At 40.8% G+C, this 26322-nt stretch overlaps 1 protein-coding gene across 1 annotated transcript in view; it reads right to left on the bottom strand.

Annotated features, from left to right (window-relative positions):
• LOC149316634 (astrotactin-1) overlaps positions 1-26322 on the bottom strand; it is a 260561-nt gene continuing 234239 nt past the window's right edge. The window contains exons 18-23 of the mRNA XM_089518325.1: positions 25560-25693; positions 20648-20799; positions 18853-18988; positions 14478-14578; positions 9948-10131; positions 1-5948 (exon numbers count right to left, since the gene is read on the bottom strand). Coding sequence (XP_089374451.1) covers positions 5714-5948; positions 9948-10131; positions 14478-14578; positions 18853-18988; positions 20648-20799; positions 25560-25693 — 942 coding nt within the window. The 3' untranslated portion in view covers positions 1-5713. The remainder of the gene's footprint in view (positions 5949-9947; positions 10132-14477; positions 14579-18852; positions 18989-20647; positions 20800-25559; positions 25694-26322) is intronic.

Raw genomic sequence — 26322 nt, 5'->3', positions numbered from 1 at the left:
AGCTGTTTCTAGATGAAGGTCACAGATGAATTACGTGGTTAGACATTCTGCTGTCTCAAGATGGAGAGGAAAACTCCAGAATCTTCCTTTCAAAATGTCAAGCAATGACTTGGAGGTCACCATCTGCAATACAGGGAGCTGCTACTTGTATAAGGAAGGCAAATACCTCCTGAGTAATTCCTGGCAAACCTTGCCCAAGACTGCAGTTGGAGAATGCAGGACAGCAGGAGGTAATGGTAAAGGACAGACCATGTAATGGGTGCTAGCAAAGAAGCATCGTCAAGGGCTATTGTTTTTGTGTGCCTCCAAGTAGCTTTTTATGCTTGAGCGGGGATTTAAACTCCCAGATTCATAATCCAACACTCAAGCCACTACATCATGGTGCGTTACAGACCGCCGCTTTGCGGTGGTCTGCTGGCGCTGCTGTTTGCTCCGCAAGGGAGCCGCAGCAGCCAAACCGCGTGACTCCCGCGCGGAGCAAAAAAGAAGCTCTAAAATGGAGCTTCTTCCTGTGGTGCAGTTATGACGCAGTTATGGAACGGCCGCTGCCATATTGTACGTATCACTACGTACTAGGGTTAGGTGCCCTGGTGGCGCAGGGGTTAAATGCCTGTACTGCAGCCATTCACTCAAGACCACAAGGTTGCGAGTTCAAGACCAGCAAAAGGGCCCAAGCTCGACTCAGGCTTGCATCCTTCCGAGGTCGCTAAAATGAGTACCCAGACTGTTGGGGGCAAATTAGCTTACTTGCTTATTAGCTTTACTTGCTGTTCACCGCTATGATCTTTGGAATAGCGGTATATAAATAAAACATATTATTATTATTAATACGTAGTAAATACGTACTTTATGGCGGTTTGTAACCCGCCCATGTTAGTCAGGAACTACCTTGGTAGAATTTAGAGGATTGAAGAGTAGATTTCTGGCAAGTGCAAAAGCTCAATTAGCAGAAGCAACAGAGGCAGGTTTTGTCCCTCTGTTCCTTTTTGTCTTTTTTGTCCTTATCTTTGTTTTCAGCCTTCTCTGGATGAGAAAAAGCCAAGGTGTGGTTAGGGAATTAACATCTAATGGGGACATCAGTATCGAAGTCAGTGCCAGGGTCAGTCCCAAAGTTGTTGTAGTCAAAGGGAAGTCTAAGAAGTAGGTATTAGTCAAGTGCCAACTATGGCACAATATTAGAGGTTCTGGGGAAACCAAGGTCTTCAGCAAATCTTCCAGCAGCCTTGTTGAGAAGCACCTGCCTAGTAAAACTTTGGCAGTGAGAGCACATTATGACAAACATCTCTCTAATGCTCCAGGAGTACCTGCCAGAGACTGGAATTTTCCTCCACAGTCCAAGCACTTTTTAAAGTACTTCTTGGGACTGATAAACTCTTCCATCAAGAAGAACAGGGTAATGAAGTTGATGGACAATGGTGACAGATATAAATGGGGAAAGAAGTGAAAGAGGATGAGGAAAACATGAAAAACTTTTTTATATATACTAAGAGAAATAGACAAGCTCTAAAAGATCCCAAATCAATGCTGTGGTGGGCAAAAAGGAAATGAGCTTTACCAGTTTGCACAGGGGTATCTGTGTCTCACCTAAGATGTTTTTCAGCTCTAGCACGTCCTCTCCAGCTGCACAACTACCAAAGTGCATGTCACAGATACTATGAAGAATAGGGCATTTTTTAAATCTGCATTCTGGCTGGGTAAATTATTTTTGCAAAAAAGGAAATACTGAACTTCCAGAAGCAGAAATTTTACCAAAACAACAGAAAAATAGTTTACACTAATCACTGTACTTGGAAAAAAGTAGGGATTTGGGCAAAAAGTGGCTCCTTTTTGCACTTTGGAAAGGGTGCAATTGCTGGGTTTCTGCGGCTTTAAGGCACTCCTTTGACACTGCGTCATGTGGATGCAGTGCCAGAGGAGCGCCGTGATGCCATGTGGAGCAGTGCATAGCATCATGCCCCCTGGGGGCACAGTTGAGGCATGTGTTGTGGACGCCAAGCCCGACTCCACCCCCAGGCTAGCCTTAGTGGCCGGTGTGCACAGCCCCTTAGTGACAGGCTATGAAATTTAATTGTTAATTATTTTGTACAAAAAAGTGTAGCATGGAGCCACCCCTTGTTCTTTTCCACACTGTGGGGAAGGAAATACATTTTCTAAGGTGACACCAGGGCAACAAGCATGTACACATCTAAAAATACTAAAGTATATAAATAAGAGCTCCCCCACTTTTCATGACCATTCCTTCATACATCAGCAAATCTATTAAAAGTCAGAATTCACCAACTAAGTTTTACTTTAAATCAGGTGACAGCTCCACTTGGTAGACCCATTATCATCAGGGACACGGAGAAGCAACTTGTCCTCGTATCCAAGGCACTCAGCAAGAGATTCTTTTCTACTGCTGACAAAGGCTGAATTCAAGCAGGACTAAGTTCCTATCTTTCCCCTGCTTTCTCCCATAAATTCTTGCTTGGTGAGAAACCTGATAGCTTAGGACAGAATGCCATCTGCCACCTTTTCAGGAATATGTTAAAACTGCACACTATTGAACTGAGCTTGTTCAAGTTGCATTCAAGATGGCAGCCACAATGTGCTGCTCCATCCCTACTTCAAGGTTTTCTTGGCAAAATAAATCAAGTAAGTTAGGGGCATTTAAGAGTTACTTTCTAGGGATGATAGTCTGCTGGTGATACTCAGCAGCTAGTCTCAGTAAGGTAGTCAACATTACTGACCCCCAACTATCACCATTTGGAAGGAAGAGCATCTGTTCTTGCAATAGCTTGTAACATAGGAACCTTCCTTGCTTTTTAGTCATTTCCAGCACTATCCTATTTTTAAAGGTGTGAACAAGTAATATCTAGTCAGTTCTATTCACTCCATACATGGAGAACATGTCATATCACTAGTTCCTCCACATTTAGAAAAAGTGGACTTCTACGAAGGCTGTTGTGCACTTACAGGGAGGGTCTACTAACCTCATGAACTTTTTGTGGGTGCCTCAGAGGCTTCTGATGGGCCACTGATGGAAACAGGATGCTGGACAGAACCTTGGCCTGATCCAGGCAACCCTTTTTTATTTTGTTACATTCATTCAGCCACTGAGATATCAGATGGTGATACCTGGTGTGATAGCATAGGTAAGGAATTGAAAGCACGTAGCCAAGCAGCAAACAAAGAGAAGACAAGCTCAAGTGGCACACAATTATGTCTAGCAATATAGGGGAATGGAGAGTTCAGAAGTAATAGCCAGGAGGAGGCCACAGATATCATCCACAATTGATGGCCCAAGGTGGCCACCTCATTATATCTAATGACAGAGCTGATCCATAGCTCTACATACCAAAGGCCAAACTGAGGCTAGATTCACAGAACACTCTCCCAACAGGGTGTGTATGGTTTAAAAATCTGTTTTTGGAAGGCCCTTCTCCAGCCTTCTTCCCTCCCAGCTGTTTTTTCTATTCAAAACCACATGCACACAAAGTGTTTTGTTGCTCAGGGACAAAAGTCACATTTCCTGCAACAACACTCTTCACATAACATTACTTCCCCTCCCCTCCAAAATGTGATTTTTAATCTACTGAAAGATGGACTTTGCTGAACCTGGTGTGCATATGCATGCACACACCCACAAAATCTGAAACACCATCTTCAATTCAGGGGAAAAGTTACATAACTCTTCATGGCAATACCTTGGAAGTGCATACATCCAGTAAACATCCTACTGCCAAAACATTCAAAGAAGACTCATCAGATTCCAACTGTGGTTGAAAGGAGATGATAAAAAGTTTTGCCATGAGGTTCCCACATGCTAGAATTCCTTTCTCATCATACAAGATCAAAAGATGAAAGCTGACAAGCAAGAGGCAGCTTTGTCTTCCTTAAAAGCTTAAATCTCCACAGATTCAGTTGGAACGTGGGGCTCCATTTTCACTTCCATTTTTCATATCATCACTATCAAATTAAAGTTGAGCAAACACTGAGCTGAACTCAGCCCTGTCCCATTGTTATTTGTTCTGATTATGTTGCCAAAATTCATTATCATATGGTTCAGAATAAAGACTTCTCCAGGTCATAATTTCCACGAGAAGGTCTTCTTTGTCCCAGAATGCTAATTAAGTTTCAGAGCACACAAAGATTAAATGAACTGTATATGTTGGCTTCCAGGTTGGCAGACTGCCTGGAGGGGCATTAGATATAGTGGACACTATTATTTCGAGTCTCCTTGCAGCTGGGATATTGGTGAACATATTCAGCAGTGTCCAAAATACTGCCCCCTCCCCAGTCTAGATGGCAGTGCAGGGTACTTCTAAAGACTTCTGAGGAAAGAAGAGCAAGATACCTAGCTGCCAAGTGTGCTCAGTCACAGTTCAAATCCACACCGCTCAGCAATACTGTATCACTATTGCAAGGGATCCTGGAGCAGGTACCTTCCAAGGCACAAACCATCCATATTAAGTACACATGTAGATTGGAAAATTATTAATTTTAGGGTTCTTGGGACCTGTGACACATTATGGAAGCAAACCTGCACTGACTGGGGATGCAGGAACCTGCTTCTACATATAGGTCTCCCAGAGTGCTGGGCATGGAAACTTAGAGAGGTGTGGGAATGGGTTTACAGGAGCAACTGCAAACTTTCTGTCTATGCATCGCCCTCTGTGACTCATTTACCCCCATTCCTCCTTACCTGCCTCCATATTCCAAAGTACATTATTCCATTGTCAGTAGTATAGTCATAACTAACTGTTGGCATAGGCTGGATGCTGTGACTTCTTGAACAAAATTATTCAAAGCTTTGATTTCAGATTTGGACATAATAAATCAAATATGAATGTTCTTCTTGGTATCAGATAATTCTACTCATATAATTTATTCTACATGTATTACTTGGTGGCAGAAATCAGTTTTGTTACATGCAGTAGGTTTTGTTCATGGTCTTGTTTGCAGTATTTGAACCTAAGCAGGTTCTTCTACTATAAAGTGGTCCTGCCACTTTGCACTTTAAAATGTCTCATCAGATCCTGAAACAGACCAGTGATGTACATTTTAACTACTGACTATTGATGTATAAGTAGGGACTATAGGTAGCGATGTTTCAGCTATGTCCTAGAAATGTTCTCTACACTGGCATGGAAACAGGAGTGAGGGCAGTATGATCAAAAGGGACATGGAAGGGAAGAGCTGACACCATAAAAGGTACAAGCACATCTCTTGCAAGATTAGAACATTTCCCTAACTAATTCTAAGTATTGTATCCCTCCCTTTAAACCTGTCTTTGTTGCTGTTCTTTCTGCTGCTGAACTGTTCCATTTTAAAAAGATTTTATTGGCCTTGGTTATTGTGTTATTATTTCCACTGGGATTTGGGAGAGAATGGGCTATCAATCTTGTGAAGGACAATTTTCTCCACATAACACACACATGCATGTATACCTCCCTATGGCTAAGGAACCTCTTGGCAAAATTAGAAGAGCAGCCCCCCTGCCCAAAACAGTAAATACCTCCAATGCATTCCACACAACCCACAGATGTGGGAATTATGTCAAACCAGGTTAGCCAATGCAAAGATTTTCTCTCACTCTAAACAACATTGTCTATAGAGATCTGACTCATGTGCTGAGGATCCACGTATAAAACCCACCCAACTGTCACCTATAAATTCCCTTGTCTTCCCCCAGCCCCTGGTGAAGTTTTTTGACTTCTTTCCTTGAGTCTGCTCAGTTGTCTTTGTCCCCGTAGTCATTGTAGAGGACACTCAGCATTTGCTCCTCACAGGTCTTCTTGAGGTCCCGACTCAGCTCCAACCAGCTGAATCCATATGGCTTGATCTCGCTGTAACGGCAGGCAAGGAATCTGAGTGATGTTCGCTGAAGACCAATCTTGGGCTCCTGTAAGAGGCCATGGCACCAAGTGCTGAGGTCCCCAAGCTGGGAGAGGATGAGGCCAGCTTTTCTGCAGCAGAAAGAAAGAGAGATGGTTAGGGTCATGGACCAACAAATCGACATATCAGCAAAGTGTGGAAGGGAAATTATGGTGACAAAGATGGACATGAGATTATTGTAAGGGAAAATAACAGCAATGCTGCAATTTAGAGGTCACAGGGAAAAAGCAGGTGCTTTTTCAACCCAACCACCCCCTCCCAAATACCCAACTTAATGAGAGTCTTCAAAGGTGCTCTCAGGCAAAAATGTTGGGCAAAATCAGCAATCTTGCACACACACACACAAAAAAACCCCACGTGGCTATTTGTTGTGCAACACTGCTGTTTGCTTCACAAAAATCAGCAATGCTGCACAATAAAAATGTTGTGAAAAATCAGCATCGTTGCACAACAAAACCACATATGGCTGTAGCTTCTGTTGTTCAGAGTTTCTTTTCCTGCTGTGTAACGTTTGAGTTGCTCAACTTTCAAACTAGCAAAGGCTGCAGCCATGACATGGAGCACTCCATGATATTGTTTGGATAGGGGTCTAGTGTGCAATTTGTTTTTGCATTTTCTGCACTTTCCCCAGGATATAGTGAAAAAATAATGTAAGTGGGTGAGGTTTTTTCTCCCCTTCAAATAGCTGTGCAGTTTTCTGTGTGTAGTAAAAACTAAAAAAGAAAAAAAGACAATAAGTGTAGGTTTTGATTGCAAAGCTATGCAGTTTCTCAAACTCTTTGCAGAGTTATCAGAAACTGCATGGTTTATGCTGTGTTGGGAACAATTTATGGGAACTTTCAATGTGCCATTTTTCGTTCCTGCCTAATTTACTCCAAATTTCACTTCAGTCATGAAACTGACACATTTGCATTGCATTCATAATATGCATAAAATATGAAAATTTGTATAGTGTTACGCCAAATGCAATGACAATATAATTTTGTTATCTGAACTCTCCAGTACACCAAAATCAGTGTGATGTAACAGGGAAATAACTGGAAATGGGCCAGGGAGACTCAGGCCTGTTACAGACAGGCCAAAATAAAGCTGCTTCGAGTCACTTTGGAGGTATGGTATTTCAATGATGCATGCGTCCTAAGAGTCCAAAATCCGCACCAAAGCCACGCTCTAGACCTAAGGACTGGAGTGCAGCTTTGATGTGGCTTTTGGACTCTTAGGACTCATGCATCATTGAAATACCATACCTGCAAAGTGACTCAAAGCAGCTTTATTTTGGCCTGTCTGTAACAGGCCTCAGATTTCATTCCTGCTATACCACAAGGGCTGACTGGAGTGCAGCCACTTCCTGTTTTCACCCTAATGTATGTATGCAGGATTGTTGCAAGGGCAACACAGGGAAAGCCTCCTTTGACATCACACTGAGCTCCTTAGAGGAAGAGAGGAAGATAACATATGTGGGTGCTAGATAGGACCACCTAATATTCATCTTTAAAAGATGGTTGGTATACTATCTTCATCACAAGTGACAGTATGGCACACCACACAAACTTTCCATGTGCAGATGTTTGGTTTACCAGCATCCTTGCTTTTTGGTCTGGTAATAGTTCTTTGTTATGGCAACTGCTGTTGCCAAGAAATGACTTGAAAGGCAAGTGATTTCTGAAGGACTGCCAAAGAATGACAAAATAGGAAAAGAAGCCATGAGGAGCTCTCTTCACGGCTATCCCAGCCTAGAGACATACAACAGATTCTAACAGCCGAACCAGAAGAGAAGAGGGAAATGAGTGACCTCTTTACAATTTTGCAAAATTCAATTTGGATTGGGACTACAATGCTGTGGAAGGGGTCAGCCTTTTTCTTTTTATCCCCAATGAAAACCACACTCTCATGCTGCTGTGTACCATGTTAGGGTAAATACACAGATAAACATGTTTTTTATAAACAGGACAAAGAGTCCACTATGTGTGTGAGGTGGGGATTGGAGGTGAGGGGAAAAACACTAGTGCTTCAAGTTTTGAACCAAAGGAGATTCCTGATTGAAGGCTGTGCACATTAGCAGGAAGGCGGTACCATGGGGCTAGTTCATTTTTTTTTTTTTTTGGTAGTAAGAAGAAAATAAGAGAAAAGATGGGGGAAAAAAACATTGCTATGAATGGAGGATGCTGCCACCTGCAGCCCCTGTAAGATACAGGGAATGAGGGTGATGGCATAATAAAGGTCTTGTCTGGAATTATCATGAGACAAACACCAAAAGTTGCAAAACACTGGGGAGAACAAGGACAGAAAAGGGAGTTACAGAGCTCTCTTATCCCATCTAGCATGGCCCTAAGAGAGCTGAAGTTAACGCAACTATCTATTTGGTCTTGCTCTTGCCAATCAGTGGTCAAACAGGTCCACAAACACAGAGATATTATAAACAAGATAGAAATTTTCTAAACTTGTTTGACCAGGGGCAGCAGTGGTATGGATGTATGCACTCCTCTTTTGGAGTATAGTCCGCCCTCCCCATACGTGGGGGATCCATTCCGGAACCCCGCCCCACATATAGGGAAAAGAGTGTATGCTCAAGTCCCATATAAAGCAATGGGGTGCATGCTCATGGTGGCGCACGCGGCATGAGTACGCGCCGCATTATTTCTGCCGGGGCTTGCCTTCCGCATAAGCTCAAAGCTATGGAAAGCAAGCCTGCCTGTAAGGAGGGCCAACTGTACTTACAGCAACCTAAAGTATAAAATAAATGAACACTCTGTTTTCTTTCTGCAGTCTGCAAAGCTGGCTGGATGCACAACATTTCAGTTACTGAGTAAAAAAAAATGTGTAAGTGTGTGTGTGTGTGTGTGTGTGTGTGTGTGTGTGTGAGAGAGAGAGAGAGAGAGAGAGAGAGAGAGAGAGAGAATGCTTAATAAAGAAGCGGTGTTGCCAACTTAACTGTTCAATGAGAATCTGCAAGTGATTTCCCCTGTCAACCACAGGACCAGATGATCTGCCTAGGACTGGATGATCCAGCAAACAAACATGCTTCCAAGTTTATCATAATCCTTTAGAGACTGCCAGGGTTGGTGAAATGTTCTTCTTGAAATTATTCTGGCTGCTAGTATAGAATCCCCATCTGCCTCCCTTAAGACAGTCTCTAAAGAAGAGAATTAACTTTCCCACATTCTTCCAGACTTAAAAAAAAATCTTCTCAGGTAAATGGAAATAAAGTTTATCCACAGCAAGAAATTAAGATTCTGAACCCTTTAATCACAACAATATCATCAAGAGCCACAGCTGGCAAATTGCTTAAGGTTACCACTTTCAGATCTGGTGACAGGGCTGGTTGAAACTCCAAAGAAATCAAGGATTTATTTATGAGATTTTTTTTGGCTCTCAGTATATGTCATTATTTTCACACCTCTAATCAAGGACAGAAATATGCAATAAATATATGCCAGTTTTATATCATTTTAGCTAGCTTTCTCTCAAAAGAATCCTGGGAATCCCAGTTCTAATTACATTAGAATCATTATCCACTTAGAGTTCACAGCTGTGGAAAAGTGACTGCTATTAAATAAGATTAAATCTGTGACAGAGATGTACTTTAACAGTTACCCTTGCCAACAGTGCCACTTTTTTTTTTGCTTTGCTATTTGACTGCATAGAGAGGCTCTAGGTGTCAACTAAAGTTCTGTTTCTGTTCATAGTTGCATGTGACAGTTATAGTCATAGCATTTCTTCCCATCTGATATCCACCTGTCACACTTCTTTGCCCTGTCCATTGGTGTGTACATAACGGAATAATAAAGCTACAGTCATATGCACCACTTCAAATTCTATAACCCAATGGATCAGTTGCCTTTAGAATTGCATATATCCCACAAGACCTTTTTTTAAAAAAAAAAAAAATCAAATCAAATCAAAACTCCCTGTCTTTGACAGTTTGTACTTTTTTCATTATTGCTTGCTTTCGTTGTTTGGTGGTGAAGTCAGGGCTAAAGACATAAAACATATTGCAAATTTGACAAAGCAACTAGATTCAACGGAGAGAATTCTGTTTCATTAATGAGCCAGTCTAAGGAGCATCTTACCGAGGACCCAGTTCATCCTCACATCGCCAAGTGAACTCCCCAAAGCTCTCATAGTGCTGATTGTAATGATAGAGGACGCGATGGAGACTTGGTGAACCCAGGTCCAGTAGGGTGTTATAGGCAGTTTGCTGCTCCTTTCCACTGGTATAGCCATTAAAGAGATTGTAGATCTTGTCTGCTATTTCTGAAAACAAAAAGAGCAAAAAAAAAAAAAAAGATATACAAGGTGAAGGATATCTGGAGGATAACAAGGACAAAATTTGGAAGCACAGTCTAAGAGACAGTTGTGTTGAGGAGAATGCATCTTGAGACCCTCTAAGAAACACCTTGCTATTACCACTGTCACAGCTTTTCACAACTCTCTGCAACCACTGTTTTCTCATACCAGTTCGCAAAGTGGTTCACTGCAGCAGCTAACAGATGCTAAATCTCTTGATGCATAAACACCTTAAAGGCAAGCACATTCATTACAGCAAAAGCTAAATGGATTAGAATCCATATCAGCAAATGCCTCTAGTGGTGGGGACTCCAGTTAACAAAGTTATAGGCCATGGCAGTCTTTAAGGTGCCACAAGACTCTTTGAGAGTTCCCACTGCCACTTTCAACTATTGTTTTGTTCCCCTCCCCTGTCTGAATGTTCACAGCCAACATCCAACATGATGAGCTCATGAGAATTAGTGATGTGCAGACCATTCCCAGAGGAAACATTCATCCTAGTGGAATGTAGGCAACGAGCCCATTACCATTCACATGTTGGTGTAATATGTCTTTAAACAACAAAAAAATATTTTGATTGATAGTTGACTGTTGCAATGTTCAGCTGGTTGAGAGTTATGGTGGAAGCAGTGTGTTTATTGCTGTGTTTGTGTGTGGATTAAGTTTGGAGCTGTGAAGCAGGCTTTGAAGTTGATTATATGTCAGAGAGGTGTGTGAGTGTTTGTGTGTATGCTGTATTATACTGTATATATATTATAACTGAATATAAAAGCTTCCAAGAACACTGGATGAATCAATGGTCTGTGATTGTTTATTTTAAGTCTGAAAAGTGGTCAGTGCATTGCCAATACCAATAGCTGGAGGATTTTGCTTCTATACTCTGCTGTATACATTGTTTTTGGCTGTAGCTGGGTGATTTTTACCCAGACCACACCGGAAGTTGACCTAGTCCAAATATTATTACTGGCCAACATCACATGGGTGATCCTAGCCAATTGCTGATCACTCTAAGGCTGCATCTGCACTGCAGATTCAATGCAGTTTGACACTGATTTATCTGCCATGACTCAATGCTATGGAATTCTGGGATTTGTAGTTTTGTGAGATATTTCGCCTTCTCTGTCAGAGAGCTCTGGTGCCACAACAAACTACAAATCTCAGGATTCCACAGGATGAAGCCGTGGCAGTTAAAGTGGTGTCAAGCTGCATTAATTCTACAATGTGACAACAGCCCAAGAAACACTTTTTCAGACCCATACAAAGAGCCTCACTTTGATTTTCATGAAGCTTTTTATAAAATTGCTCTCTTTGATTTTAGCTCTATAGTAGAGTAGTTGTATAGAGCTAGTGTGGTGTAGTGGTTCAAGCCCACTCCTGAACTACAGCACTAGAGCTCTCTGGCATTTAAATGTTTGTTACCAGCATGTTGAATACCCAGCATGTTGGGGTCAATTAGCTTACAGTTGTAAACTGTTTAAACACTGCTAGTTCGGTATGAAGCAGTACGTAAATGAAGCTTTTTGTTTTTGTTTTATTTTTGTTGCCAAATGACAAACCCCATGATTCTATATGGAGGCATGGTAGTTGCAGTGCTGCCAAAATGCTTTAATGGTATTGAATACACACACACACACACACACACAGGGAGAGAGAGAACACCAGCACAGTGCAGTGGTTTGAGTACTGGACTATGATTCTGGAAACCAGGGTCTAAATGCCCACTCAGTTTTGGGCAAGTCACTTTCTCTGAGGCTCAAAGGAAGGCAAAGGTAAAAATCCCTCTGAACATATCTTGCAAAAAAAAAAAAGCATGATAGGTTTGCCTTAAAGTTGCCATGCATTGGAAATGACTTGAAGGCACACAACAACAAGTATCACACACATTTATTCCTTTATATGTTCATTATTGAACTTACCAGAAATTCTGATTTAAAAGGAACCACAAAAAGTACTCCAGGGACTGGGGGAAACATATGGTTCTTCTGAGCTCACCCCAAGAAAGCTTTCTCCCTCTTCATGCCAAGTGAGTTAGGGTAATGTCTGTTTCTAACATGAGTGTGTGTGTGTGTGTCTGGGGGGGGGGTGTTGTGTGTGAACCTCCATCTGGGTTCCATATGTGTGTTCTTTTCATGGCATTTTCATAGACTTTGGGATCAGAAGTTCATGCATAAAAAAACTTATTCTGAAGAACTCACTCGGGGCTGTCCTCTGAATGTTTGCCGAAACATATATTTTTAAAAATATTTTTGGCTCTCCTTCCACCAAACAGATGTCAGGATGGTATACACAGAGAACCAAAATGGTCAGTAATATAAATATGAAAACTGAATAATCAAACAGTTTATAGCCAGTACAGCTGCCAAAGCTGGTTAAATATTCTGACACAGCATGAATTACTGACTTTTAAATAATGGGAAAATTTTCAAGGATAGACCAGTCTTAACCACTTCCAGAAAAAAATACTTATTTTCAGTAAGGTTTAGCCTCAAAAAGTACACTGAGCCACTGCCTGGACACTAAGTGACAAAGGCAGGTTAAGGTGTTCCTGTCAGCCACCCACCTACTCTTTCACAGAATCATAGAATCATAGAATCATAGAGTTGGAAGAGACCACTAGGGCCATCCAGTCCAACCCCCTGCCATGCAGGAAATCCAATTCAAAGCATCCCTGACAGATGGCCATCCAGCCTCTGTTTAAAGACCTCCAAGGAAGGAGACTCTATCACCCTCCGAGGGAGTGCATTCCACTGTCGAACAGCCCTTACTGTCAGGAAGTTCCTCCTAATGTTCAGGTGGAATCTCTTTTCCTGTAGCTTGCATCCATTGTTCCGGGTCCTGTTCTCTGGAGCAGCAGAGAACAAGCTTGCTCCCTCTTCAATATGACATCCTTTCAAATATTTAAACAGGGCTATCATATCACCTCTTAACCTTCTTTTCTCCAGGCTAAACATCCCCAGCTCCCTAAGTCGTTCAAGGGAAGTGCAACTCATTCTAGAAGAAGCTGCAAACCCAACTCCTTACTTGTAGGGTCGGCAACCAGCTTTAGTTCACTGGCCTTTATCTAAACCAGAAGTGAATCCAAACAATTCACAATACAAATATCAATTTGAAATTTCACAATAGGGGGATGAATCCACCTTGGTGCAGAAAAATACATTGTGAAAATGCATTCAAATATAGCAAGAAATAAGCAAAGATGGAGCAGGAAGTGTCTATAATATAGACAAGGCCTAGTTCTGACTAATGTGACAGATTATTGTCTGGGCTATAGCAATTCAGACTGCATGTGAGAGCTCACGTAACTGAAACAAAAATCCCACAGATATGTCAAAAGCTAGCATGTCCAGGGCAGACAAGAACCTTTCTGCTAGTTTTTAATATGTAGAGAATATTTTTGATAGATCAACATTCAGTCACATGAGCCCCCACCTGTAGTTCAAAATGGTCTAGTGCGGAAACAGGTTTGCCATCTCAATAAGAGCTATGTCAGAGTGTTATTAGTCTTATGTGCATCTCAGTGCTGTCTTCTTCCTTTCTTCTTGTTTTCTTCATCATTCTGGGGGAAACATTCTTGATTTCACCTATAGGTGTCATCTGGTCACAAGTACACAACTAGTCAAACACCTCCAGTGGAACGTTCATGTAAAGCTAGAATCAAGGTCCCCCTTCATTCCTCAAATGGATCCTCCTTAGTTGGGGGTCACACTAAGGACCTTACCACACAAGGCTCTCGGCACGGGACGAGAACGGACCAAAAGGGACCGGGAAGAGAACGGAGCGAGTGGGGGGATGCATTTTACTGCACACAGGAAGTCCCTCACTCGTTCCCTTCCCTTCCGTTCCCAATCCATCCCAGAGGAGGCGATTTTTGAGAAATGTTCTGAACCCCCACTCGTTCCAGCCCCTTTCGTTCCGTTCTCCTTCCGTTCCGTGGAGCCCCTATGCAGTAACATCCCCTTCTCTTCAACCTCCTCCTCCTCAACTCCCAAAGAATGGCAATAAATGTTACTTTAGGGAAGAGAATGATATTGGGGGTGTAGGTAGGCTCCTGGAAACCTTAAGTCAACCAGCTATAAAGAGCTTCTTCTCTGTGCAATTACAGCAAGACCTATGTTAAATCTCTCCCCTCCGGACTTCCATCCTCCCATAACCTCTAAATTCCTTAGTTCTAAATTCTGCCTGGTGGCCTGTTTTATTATTTAGATGAAGGATCAGATTTTTTTTTATTTATAAATTTCTCCTTGTAATTTCAATGGAACCATCATTGACCTACAGTTGGTTTCTGGGCCTTGACTCCTCAAAACCATGGTTACCTTGGGCCTTCACATCATCCACTACTGGACAAGGGGTCTTCACTGTTACATCACTCGACTGTGATCGTCTCCCCGTGTTATCCACACCCCAGAGTGTGAACCTGGTGATAAAAGAAAAAGAACAGGCAAATGCATACACAGTATCTATTCACACCACACAAGAAACTGAGTTACAACTTCTCCACTTTCCTGGTGCTCCTACACCTTTTCTTTATTTTGAAAAATTCCTTTTCAGGTTTCTGCCTTATCAGTCTTCAACAATCTTCTTCAAAACAATATGAAGTGCCAGCAAAAAACTAAATTCAAAACCTGGGCCTAAACAAGAATGTAATTCTTCCCAATGTGAGAAAATATTTGAATATTTCATAGTTCTCAAAGACTATTCACAGCTAGTCTGGGCAAAATTTCCATCAGTCCAGGATTCTCTTCATAAGGGTTTCCCAACACTCAAGAAACACATTTTTTGACTGTGAGTAATCTATAGCAAGCAGCATCCACATCTGGGGGAGAGATCAACATTTTATTTTTGGAATATTTTGGAATATTCTTTCCATCCCTCTCTAGAAGTTACCTACTCCAAAGATGAGTATAGAGTAGCTCTACTGTTAACAATAAGACTTAAGCCATCATTAGTTTAAGCCTTATTTGCTTCTGTGGGTCTAATTTCTAGCTGCAACAATGAGTCAGTCAAACTAATTAAATACATTTTCACTGACTAAAGAGATGCTGCTGATTTAGTCTGGTCAATTATGTTTAAAGAGCGTAGTTTTTAATACATATATTATTAGAAATACAGACCACTGGTTAAAAGCAAGGAAGGCAGACTGAATAAAGGCATTGTTCCTTTTGAACCATGATTTTATTCATATGAAGATTTAACCAGACAATTTTAATTCATATGATTTCTTTTATCAATACTTTGTTATTGTAGTTGTGTTGCCTTCAAATCCTTTCCTGACATGGCACCCCTAAGGCAACCGTATCATGGGGTTTTCTTGGTTTCAGAGTGCGTGACTTGCCCAAGGTCAACAAGAGGGTTGCCACAGCTGGGCAGGGAACTGAATCCTGATCTCCAGAGTCGTAGTTTGATGCTACATCACACTGGTGTCACCAGACATACTAGTCACACAAGTATCCAGAAGAATGGGGAAAACTAATTTTAGGCTGAATTTTTCAGTGAATCAAAATTATTCATACTTTCTGTGCAGTTTTCAGCTCGAGGCTTCATATTAAAAATATGTTTATCAGAGAAATTAGTGTACAAAGATTTATATTACCGTATTTTCTGGCGTATAAGACGACTGGGCGCATAAGATGACCCCCAACGTTTCCAGTTAAAATATAGAGTTTGGGATATACTCGCCGTATAAGACTACCCCTCTTCCAACGCACACCAAATAAAAAATTTTAAAAGTCAGATTTGATTTCAATATGGTAATTTTAATTCAAATGCTTATGACATGCAGGTACTTAGCAGGAAAACTTGTTGTAGGCAAAGCCTGCTTGGATTGGTCAGTTCTCCCTGCCTGCCCAGCCCTCCCTGTCTCCAAGATTTTTTTCTACTGTACTTGTACAGCGCCGCCCTTGCTGCTTTCATATGGTCACCACATATGGAGGGTATGCGGCCGTGGCCGTTTTTGAGCCCCCACCACCACCACCACCACCATATGCGACTGCAGATTCTCCAGTCCGGCTCGGAAGTTTCAGCCCTATAAGACGACACCTGGCATTTAAGACGACCCCTGACTTTTGAGAAAATTTTCCTGAGTTAAAAAGTAGTCTTATACGCCAGAAAATACAGTACAGTATATAAAACACAGTATAAGAGGAATACAATTTGGGAAAATGTACAAAATGGATATATAAGGGTTAAAGGAATTTGAATATAAGTGTAAATTTTCATATACAGTGAGCCATACGTGGGCTTCACTTCTGTGGCATACATTGAAGCCGCGGGAAAATCTAGTGAATGGCATGTGTCACATGCATGCGCCCCATTATTTTCAATGGGGCACAAGCATACACGATTTTCCACTTACGTGGGGGGAAAGGAGGTCAAGAACAGATCCCCCGCAAAAGGGAAGGGAACACTGTAGTATTAAAAAAAAATTGCAGACTGGTACGCACACTGGAAAAAATGGAATATGACTAGACATAAACAAACCCAATTTGGACTGGATATAGACTGGTTCATATATTCAAACTTGCAGAATTCACATGTGGCAAAAATGGAAGACAAAATGAAACAAAATGGAAGCTTATCAATTAAATATATTTAAAAAACTCTCAGCAGGCATCTAGAATGCATCATTAAATAACTGTCCTTGCTCTCAAATACAGTGGGGCTTCATTATCTGTGGTCTTGCCATCCGTGGATCTAAAGCTTCTGTGGATGGCAAGCCCCCACTGTCCCCAAAGGCAATACGTATCCCTGGCCATACCGCCATTAGGGACAGCACCCATTATCCCTAACTGTGGCGTGTGCACATCGCTGCGCCACCATTAGGGATGACGGGACTTCAATTAAGCCCCCATTGTTTGGGGACAATGGGGGTTTACCTTAAGTCACCTTGCCCCTAATGTCAGGGCATCTGCGTGCATGCGCTGATACTGAGGACAACAAGGGCTGTTTCTAATGGCCACATGCATGTGCCACTATTGGGAACAATGGCACTTAACGTCTTGCAGTTTTTGATATCCGCAAGGAGGGATCCAGAATGGATCCCCCGCAGATACCAAGGTCTCAGTGTAGTGTGGGAATGTGCTTATTTTATTTTTAAAAAAATCACACCATGATCTTGCATGTTGTGAGCCCTGCTGACTAGAAATCACCTCAAGGACTAATTATAACATTCTAAACATAGAAGTAAAGTATTTTAAGGAAATTACAGCTTACATGGTATTAAGGGTTTTTTAAAGGGTCAAAACAGTTCAAAATATTCCCAAATGCACAGAACATGGGAAAGAGCTAACAAAATTCAGAGACACGGCCATGTTAATCTGGAATATCAGTATGTAAGGGAAATTTGTAGCACTTTTGAGACTATGTAGAAGAAACTGTAGCATAAACTTCTGTAGACTTGAGCAAGCAGACCATGTCTACAAACGTTTATGCTAAAATTTCTTCTACATAGTTAGTCTCAATGAAAACATAATGTCACTTAGATACTAATCCTTCACTAGCTATAGAGTTTTAGGCAGACAGAATAACTTTCAAACTTTTCCCCAACGCAGTTTTTTTTTGTTCATTCACTACTTGAGGGTGGAGAGGAGGCAACTGTCTGGCCCTATCCAAGTTCCTATAGGCAAAGAAATACTTCCTCACCCTATATATATATATATATTTTTTTTTTGTGGAACTGAATATTTGTATCTGCCTGATCAGAAAGGGTTGTTTACAAGTGAAGGAAAGAGAAGATGATACACTCCCAAGGACAACATGCAAATGTAGGAGTTACCACTAAAATGGAACTTGAAAAAGAATGGGGTTGGGTAAGCGGTATTGTGAGAGAATCATAGACACACAGGTGCAGAGTGGCAATAGGGGAAAAAATCAGGCGCAGAGACCCAGGGAGAAGAGTCACAGTGCCAATATAGAATTAAGAATGCCAATTTGAAATGGCATAACACTTTTTAATTATTTTTTAAAGTTTTCTGATTCTAGTGGTTCCTGCTAGTGTTACCAAGTTGGTAAAACCCAACTAGCCTGTTAAACTATGCAAATAACCACAACCAGCTACATGTTACCCATGGCTAAACTCTGATTAAGTCTTTAAGGCTTTCATTGTTCCATCTTAAGACTAAAACAACCTGCAGATACAGCTAAACAGAGATTAACACTATGTATTTGTTCAAAAACACATGCAAAGATTCTTCATGAGACACACTGCCATAATGTTGTGGCTATGATCTGTCTCCTGATCTGATTCCTAAAACCCACTTTAAAAACAAGTCCCTCCCACCACCCATTGGGGATGTTCTGAGCAGAAACAGGGACCTCTGTATGGTCTTGTCAGAACTCTGTGATGCTCTGCCAGTCACTGGTGGCAGGAGGCTGGAAGTCAGCACCCCATTTACTATCAGTGCAGAGCTATATCCCTCAGTGCAGGTGGCTGGATTTTAACATTGGTTTCAGGGGCATTTACAAGCATGACCATTGTATCATTATCGTAAATGTGAATAGGAAATAGTTATGGGCTCAAAAGTCTAACTTCCCACACTGTAACCGACTAACAAGATGCTAGCCACATACTTTTAATATCCAATTTGGGGAAGAATTCTATGCACTCTGGAAGCCTGCACAGCGCACTGTGAAGCTATTATTTCACTGGCCTTGTAAATGCATGAAAGTCAAGATGCCACCATTGTAACTCACATGTAAATAGTGTCAGGTTCCAAGCAACGAATGATCAAGGAGATGGTTGTTGACAGCTTGTCAGGCACCTGTGCTGGCATCGCACAGGGTGACTTCGCTCCGGAGATGATGTCATCCACAAAACTCAGTACCGTCTCTAGGGAAATAGGCAATCCAGCCATTATCTGGTAATACTGGTGGGACAAGAAGCAAGGAATACAAAGAAACATAGCAAAGGGAAGCTGGGCATGGGGATGACAACCTAATTGTATTTTCTCTGTCCCTGGAAACGTTCCTAGCATGCATATATATATATATATATATATATATATATATATATCATACTGAACTATTTGCACATTCACTTTTCTGTTCCATTTAAAAAGTATTCAAGGCAGCTACAATTTATCAAAAAGCATAAATTTAAATAAGGTGAACCTCAACAAAAATCAAGTGACGCAGCAGTAAAATTAAACTCCCAGAAAAGTAACCATACAATTTCAATTTCTGTGAAATATGTCTTTAAAATACCAGAAAAAAGGAAGAAGAAATCAGGTGAGTTTCATATGAATTAAATACTATCTCATGTGCACCACCACTAAGAAGGTCCTGCCTTCCATCTCGACACATCACATCTCAGATAGCAGAAGGTCAAGCAGGAGAACCTTGCCTGCTTATTTAAGCATGGTATGCAAGCTTATTAGAAGGAACCAATCCGCAAGATATCCAAATTTAGAAGGGAACATTTAAAATGCAAGACCAGCACTTGGGGCATGAAAACAAATCAGGATCCAATGGTATCAGATACACTGGTGTGCTATGATCTGAAAATTCAGTTCATGTCACTTTGTCTTGCTGTTGCCTTTTCCACTCATTCAAATTTCAAATACAGCCCATGGCAGCATGGAAAACAAAGTATGTAATTTATATCACATCCACAACAGAAGAGATACAAATGATTTTATTTGTAAAATGGGCCACAAGGTGGACATGATGGGCCACTTTAGTTTATAACACTACTCCTTGAGGATAAGAATGCAAAAGAACCCAAACAACCAGAAATAGTTGAGCTGATCTACATGGACCAGATGCAACAGTGGCAGACAAATGTGGGGGGGGGGGGGGGGAACGCTATTCTCATTCCAATGTTAGCTAAAAAAAATGGTATATATTTTATTATTATATTAAATGCTAGCATGTATTAGGTGGAATTATCAGTGGTTTTTCCTGTACAGTACCTGCTTCCAAAAAAAAAAAGAGGGGAAAAGTATTGGAAATGGAACACACCTTTGCACACACATAGTAAAGAAAATGTGACTATCTCACTGGTTTTCCTTTGGTTTTGCTTTTCTTCATATTTTTTTCCAAACACAACTTTAGTCTGTCTCCACATCAGTTTGTATACCTTTTTTTAAAAAAAATGTCCCAGTGAAAATATTCATTTTCATGCTTTTTGTGATAATCTTGAATATTTGTATGGAGTTTAGTATACAGCCACCACACAATTTTTAAAGCAATTTTTCTATGTAGATTCATTTTGCATGTTATTTCCTGTGATGTATACATTCTGCATGCATTTATTCATTGGAGAACTGCATCACAACATCTAGAGAAATGAGAAACAGGCCATTTCATATAAATATATGAAGTTATGAAATTCCTCCCCTCTGGGGCATGTCTCTTTGGATTTTCTTAACTTCATTATCTGGTGAGATTTTATTTTGGAAGCATGTAGAAGTTGTAACTGTTTTATTAATATTGTGATTTCCTATTTGCTTTTTTTTCCAACAAGCATGAAATAATTGGTTGCACTCACCAGTTTCCACCTTGGAATGGTCTAAGCGGTCAGTGACCTTCTCCTGGCGGAGGAGATAATCTACAATCTGCACCCCAATTGGTGGCTCTGAGTGTTCCCACTCAAGTACCACCAGGGAGCTACTGGGCTCATGAACAGTGGACAACCTCAGCCTGTGGAGAGAGAGATACAAAATATAGGGCAAGTTAGGAGTGATCCTTGGCAAGCATCTTGCTTTTTCTTTCCTATAGAGGTATCTTGCACTTGGGATGGATTAAGAAACAGATCCTTTGCTTTGCCTCCTTGAAAACACAGCAGTAGAAGAACTGGACAGGGAAACATGAGGCTTGCTCCTACCTCTATTCATTCAGGATACAATTTCTAGGATTATTAGCCCTATTCCAATCTGTCACACCCTGGGGTTAGTGAGATTTGGTCTAACAGCTCAATTGCCTTCATACATTTTGAACTACTGCTCTTCATCATGACTATTGTTTACAAGGGCAATATACATATTAAGAAAAATATCACTAATTATGGAACTTTTATATATACCTGTACAGAGAAATAAATAAACAAACCTAGGCCTGTTACAGACTGCCAAAATAAAGCTGCTTCAGGTCTCTTTGGAGGTATGCTGTTTAAATGATGCATGGGTCCTAAGAGTCCGGAGGTCGCGCCAAAGCCACACTCCATTCATAAGCACCAGAGTGCAGCTTTGGTGCAGCTTCCAAATTCTTAGGATGCATGCATCATTTAAACAGCATACCTCCAAAGAGACCCGAAGCAGCTTTATTTTGGCAGTCTGTAACAGGCCATTGACACCAAAAATTAAAACAAAAAGGGTGAATTTATATGCAAAATTTTTGAGGTGATAGTGGTGGAATATAAGCCTAAATTCAGTTGCTAGTTTCATGGAATTTATGTAAGTATTGATCTACCAAATTCCCCTTGACTTTGTGAATGTAATCTAGTTGGGACTAACAAATGTACTTTAAACGATTAACTAACAGCTGGATTTTTTAAACAACATACCTTAAAAATCATTATACATATGTGGAAACAAGGCAGCTTTTAACCATATGGAATTTTACAGCTGTATGTACATTTTTTTTCTAGTTAGTTGTTCTTATCAAATGCAAAATATAGATTACATAAAAGCCCTGGTGGTGCAGTGGCTAAATGCCAATACTGCAGCCAAAACGTTGTGAGTTCAATCCTGCAGGGCTCCAGGTTGACTGAGCCTTTCCTCCTTTTATAGGTCGGTAAAATGAATATCCAGCTTGTTGGGGACAACTGGCTTACAGATTGTAAACTACTTAGAGAGTGCTTAGCACTATAAAGTGGTATAGAAATGTAAGTGCTACTGCTATTGCTATACACAAAAATCCAATTATTAGTCCCAACTCAAGTAGACTCACCAAGTTGATAGGAATTTGGTAGATCAATATTTATATCAATTCAACTGATTCAAGGGGTCTTCTCTAGTTGAGACTAACAACTGCATTTTTGCATACATAATCTGTATTAATTTATTTTAGTCAATTTTTGAACAACTTGCAATAAACAAAAGCAATTAACTAGGAGAAAAATATACCTACAGCTGTCAAAGGACATATGGTTAAGCATTACCTTGTTTCCACATATGCATAATGTTTGCAGGGTCTTTTGTTTTAATTTACCTGCATACCAGACCATAACTATTTTTTTAAAAAATGTTAATTTAACAAAACATCTTAACTTTACTGTCACTGGATTATTTCGATTCTATTTGTGCAGTACCTTCCTGTTGAGATACCCAATGCAGATTACAATTTTAAAATACTAGAATAAATAGTATGAAATCTATGGTATATCAATAGAGTCATTAAGGTTAACTGATGTTCTCTTCACAACCTAACAGCCCAAGGTGTCTGGTCTGCATTTCTTTAGTACAGCCTTCCTTCAGGACCCACATCAAGGTTTTGCACAGAGATTATATAATTTGCAATTTACCAAGAACAAGACCTATTTATGCCTGTCATTTATTTACTTCTGGGAAATAAAGGTCTGAGGAAAGCCCTGTGACATTGTGTCTTGATGGCTAAATTATTCATAGTAGAACAAAGAACTGCCATGCTTCTTCTGCTATAGGTATTAAAGTCCTCTTGAAATAAGTATTTGACTCTTAAAACATATTCCATTGGGGGAATTTTCCTCCCTAACCCTTCCACCTGCAATTTCAAGCTAAATGTTCTTAAAATCTTTTCGGTCTAGTCATAGGCCTTCTGCCCAATCTCTAGAATAGGTTCTCTAAAACCTAGGTGATGATGATGATGATCCCGCTTTTTTAAAAAAATCAAAATTGGGACTCAAAGCAGATTACAATTTAAAATAACAATACAATTAAATACCTTCAAAAGTGAGCATTAAAATAGAATTAAACTATTGGGACAAATCAATCCCGTTTGTTATCAGTTTCACGTATTTTGAAGTCCTTGGTCCATTCTAATTTATGAATGTATTCCATCCAATTTAAATACAGAAAGCGCATCTTACAGCATATGCAATTTTTGTTAACATGTGTTTCGTGTAGAGTGTTCCCTACCACATGTGATTTTGAAAGTACTTCTCAGATTAATATGTACATCAAAATATGTTAACCCAAACATGGACACTCAGCACTTCATGATGCAATTTAATTTTCAAATCACATGCACAAAAATCTTTGTTAGAGGCAAATGCATACAAAAATGTACTTTAAAGGAGAATGCAAACATAAATTAATTGGGGTGCTGCGTTAAGAATGCCTATTTTAGAGTGAAAGGTGTGCTATTTTAAAGGTGAATTTTTGTCTGTTTTCTTAAAATCCAAAAAAAAGAGGGGGGGGGGGGGAGAAGGATAGAACACAGGTTGAACTGTATTAGTATACAAAATGTAAGCCAACAGATTTGATCATCACTGGAAAACACTCTTGCACACTCATGTCCATTACCTTGTGCTCCTTTGAGGACAGGGATGATGCAAATGTAAAACAGAAGCAATCATCATTGTCATTCTTGCCTTTTAAGTTTCTAACACTGTTAAGAGTGACAGCTTGAAATCCAAGACTTTCATTACAATTGTCAGAAAACAAATGTACCTTCAGACTTATTTGGAATGGGGCTGTAATATTTATTTCACACTTATTTTGTTATCCTGCCTCTTTGCATGTAAGACCAGCTTTTGACGTACAACCTTGTTCAAAGTACTTTAAAAGTAGTGATACAATGTGCACACGGGACACCTGGGTAGATTAGGATACAAAGGCAAAATCTGAATCTGCTGTACAGCCAGATGCAATAGCACACACACACACACACACACACACACACACACACACATATATGCGTGCTTCAGAGTTATCATGGGTATCTGTCCAGGGAAAAGAGAGTTCCATATGAATACAGAGACAGAGACAGGTTCTAGATATCCCTACTTTGTTTTTAGGGCTACACTGTCAACCAAAAGGATCAGGCCCTTTCCTAAGCCTTTTCTAAGCGGTGACTTCCCCAGACAGATTCAACTACACTAGATAAGTTCTGCAGAAGCCCATTTTTTATGGATATCATGTGGTTAGATCCAATTCCTGATCAGTCAGCCAACGGTGCTATTGGACAGCTCTGGGACAGGTGGCAAAGAAGCCTGACACAAGACAACAGATACACAACTCTTCTAGCAGGGACATACAAGCTTATGCCAGCTCCCTTCACTTTGCCCTCTCCTGCTATGTCTCTCAGTGTCCCAGCTCTGTTGCTATCAGTGAGTTTCCACTACCACCTTTTAAAAAAAAGTCGCATCAGAGGAAGCAGCTTTCTGACACCACCCGCAGAAGAAAGTATTAACAACTCAGTAACTTCACTGGAGCTTATAGCCTAATTTAAGGCCCTGGGATGCTTCAGGGCATGTAAGGGACTTTGGTATAGTGAGAAATGTAGATCCACAAACTGAAGCATCCTGGGGCAGAAAGGTCGCTACTGTTTTCTCTGCTCTCTCTTCATTCAGTCAGGTGATTCTGCAGAAGTATCAGAGAGGGCCTGAGGACTGGGTGTCCCTCACCATGTGAGAAGAGAATTAAGATGCCAAGAGACTCAGGCACTTCTTTATGTGCTAGGGCACCAAGGAAGAACCTATTGCTTAATCTCCTCACAGGTGTCATGTTAAGAAGAGGACAGAATTTCAACTTGGATTTGCAATTAATTCTGGTAAATGCAATCATTACAACAGTGAGTCTGTGGCTCCTAATCATTCTTAGCTGGAGCAGAGAGCAGTGTGACACTACAAGAACCAATTGGCATACTGGGTCTGATCTCTGGGAAAGCCAGACTCATAGATTAGAGTGCTTTGAGATCCAGGTTCTATGGGAAAGACCAGGTGTTACTTTCTACATTATAAGGAATTGTGGAGCCAAGGGAGTAATCTAATGAGTTACTATAAACCAGTTAGCTTTGAAGGTGCTGCCGGATTCCAGCCCTGTTTTCCCCTTTAATGCTACAACAGACTAACACAGCTATGTTTTTGAAAATTCCTATAAAACAGATGTATTCTTTATGCCAGCTGAGAAACTAACAGTATCACGACGTCCACTGTTCCATGCCAAGAGAAGCCTGCACTTCAAATTGTTTCGGCCCCACCCACAACACAAAATATCACTTCTCTCTGCAGAAAACCCAGAGAACAGACAACTGTTTTAGAGGGGGAGTGTGTGTTATGTCTCTCTGCAGAAAACCCAAGAGAAAAGACAACTGTTTTGGACATGTATGTGTTAGATCTTCAGTATTCATTCATTATTGTCCTCTTAGTGTTTGTACTAGTAGAATACAAGTCAAAAAGAACAATGCTAAAGGAGATCACGTTTCTCAAAAGACATTTAGCAAGATCTTAGTTCTGCAAATTTCCAGTGGGAGGAACATACACGGGGTGTGGGAGGGGCGCACAGGCTGGAAGCCCATCAGTACCGAAGGCACTTGAGTCACACCGACACCAGTCCTCAATGACATCCCCGCTGCCTGAGCACCAGAGGGAACTCATGGTGGCCTCTTGTAACAGCTGAGAAAGGAAAGAAAGAAAGAAAGAAAACAAAGAGAAGAAAAAGCAAAGAAACAGTATCAGGATACCCACGATTTTCCCTGGGAATGCACTGAAATCACTGCCAACACACAAACATCTGTCACCCTCCCTACAAGATGCAAAGCAGGATTTGCAAAGAGTGAGAAAGCATTTGCTCATCTGCCAAGTAATGATTTGATGCCAGCTTTCTTCAGGATACATGAGTTCCTTAGGACAATACTGAAAGACACAAGGAAAGGGAAATAGAAATGCAAGGTTTTTTGTGGGTTTTTCGGGCTATGTGGCCATGTTCTAGAAGAGTTTCTTCCTGACATTTCACCAGCATCTGTGACTGGCATCTTCAGAGAATGCTTGCCTGTAAAAAGTGGGTCTATATATACTGTGTGAGCCTGGGAATGCAGGAGTGATTTGCATGTGTATTGTTCTGTGCTGATGGCAGGCCTCAGGCTGGGAGGCTAATGCAAAAGAGGATTAATGTCTGTTAACTGGTGATCATTATCTGCTGGGAAAGGCCCTGACTCTGAGTGGTTTCCCATTTGCATTTGCTGAGTCCTTATTTTGCTATTCCTCAAGACTGGTAGCCAAATTTTGTTCACTTTAAGAGTTTT

This window comes from Sceloporus occidentalis, unplaced genomic scaffold (assembly GCF_023333645.1).
Source record: "Sceloporus occidentalis isolate IW3139 unplaced genomic scaffold, rSceOcc1.0.p SCAF_3, whole genome shotgun sequence".
Lineage (NCBI taxonomy): Eukaryota > Metazoa > Chordata > Lepidosauria > Squamata > Phrynosomatidae > Sceloporus > Sceloporus occidentalis.
Note: the sequence above shows the minus strand (reverse complement) of the source record. Positions and strands in the feature narration are given on the sequence as shown.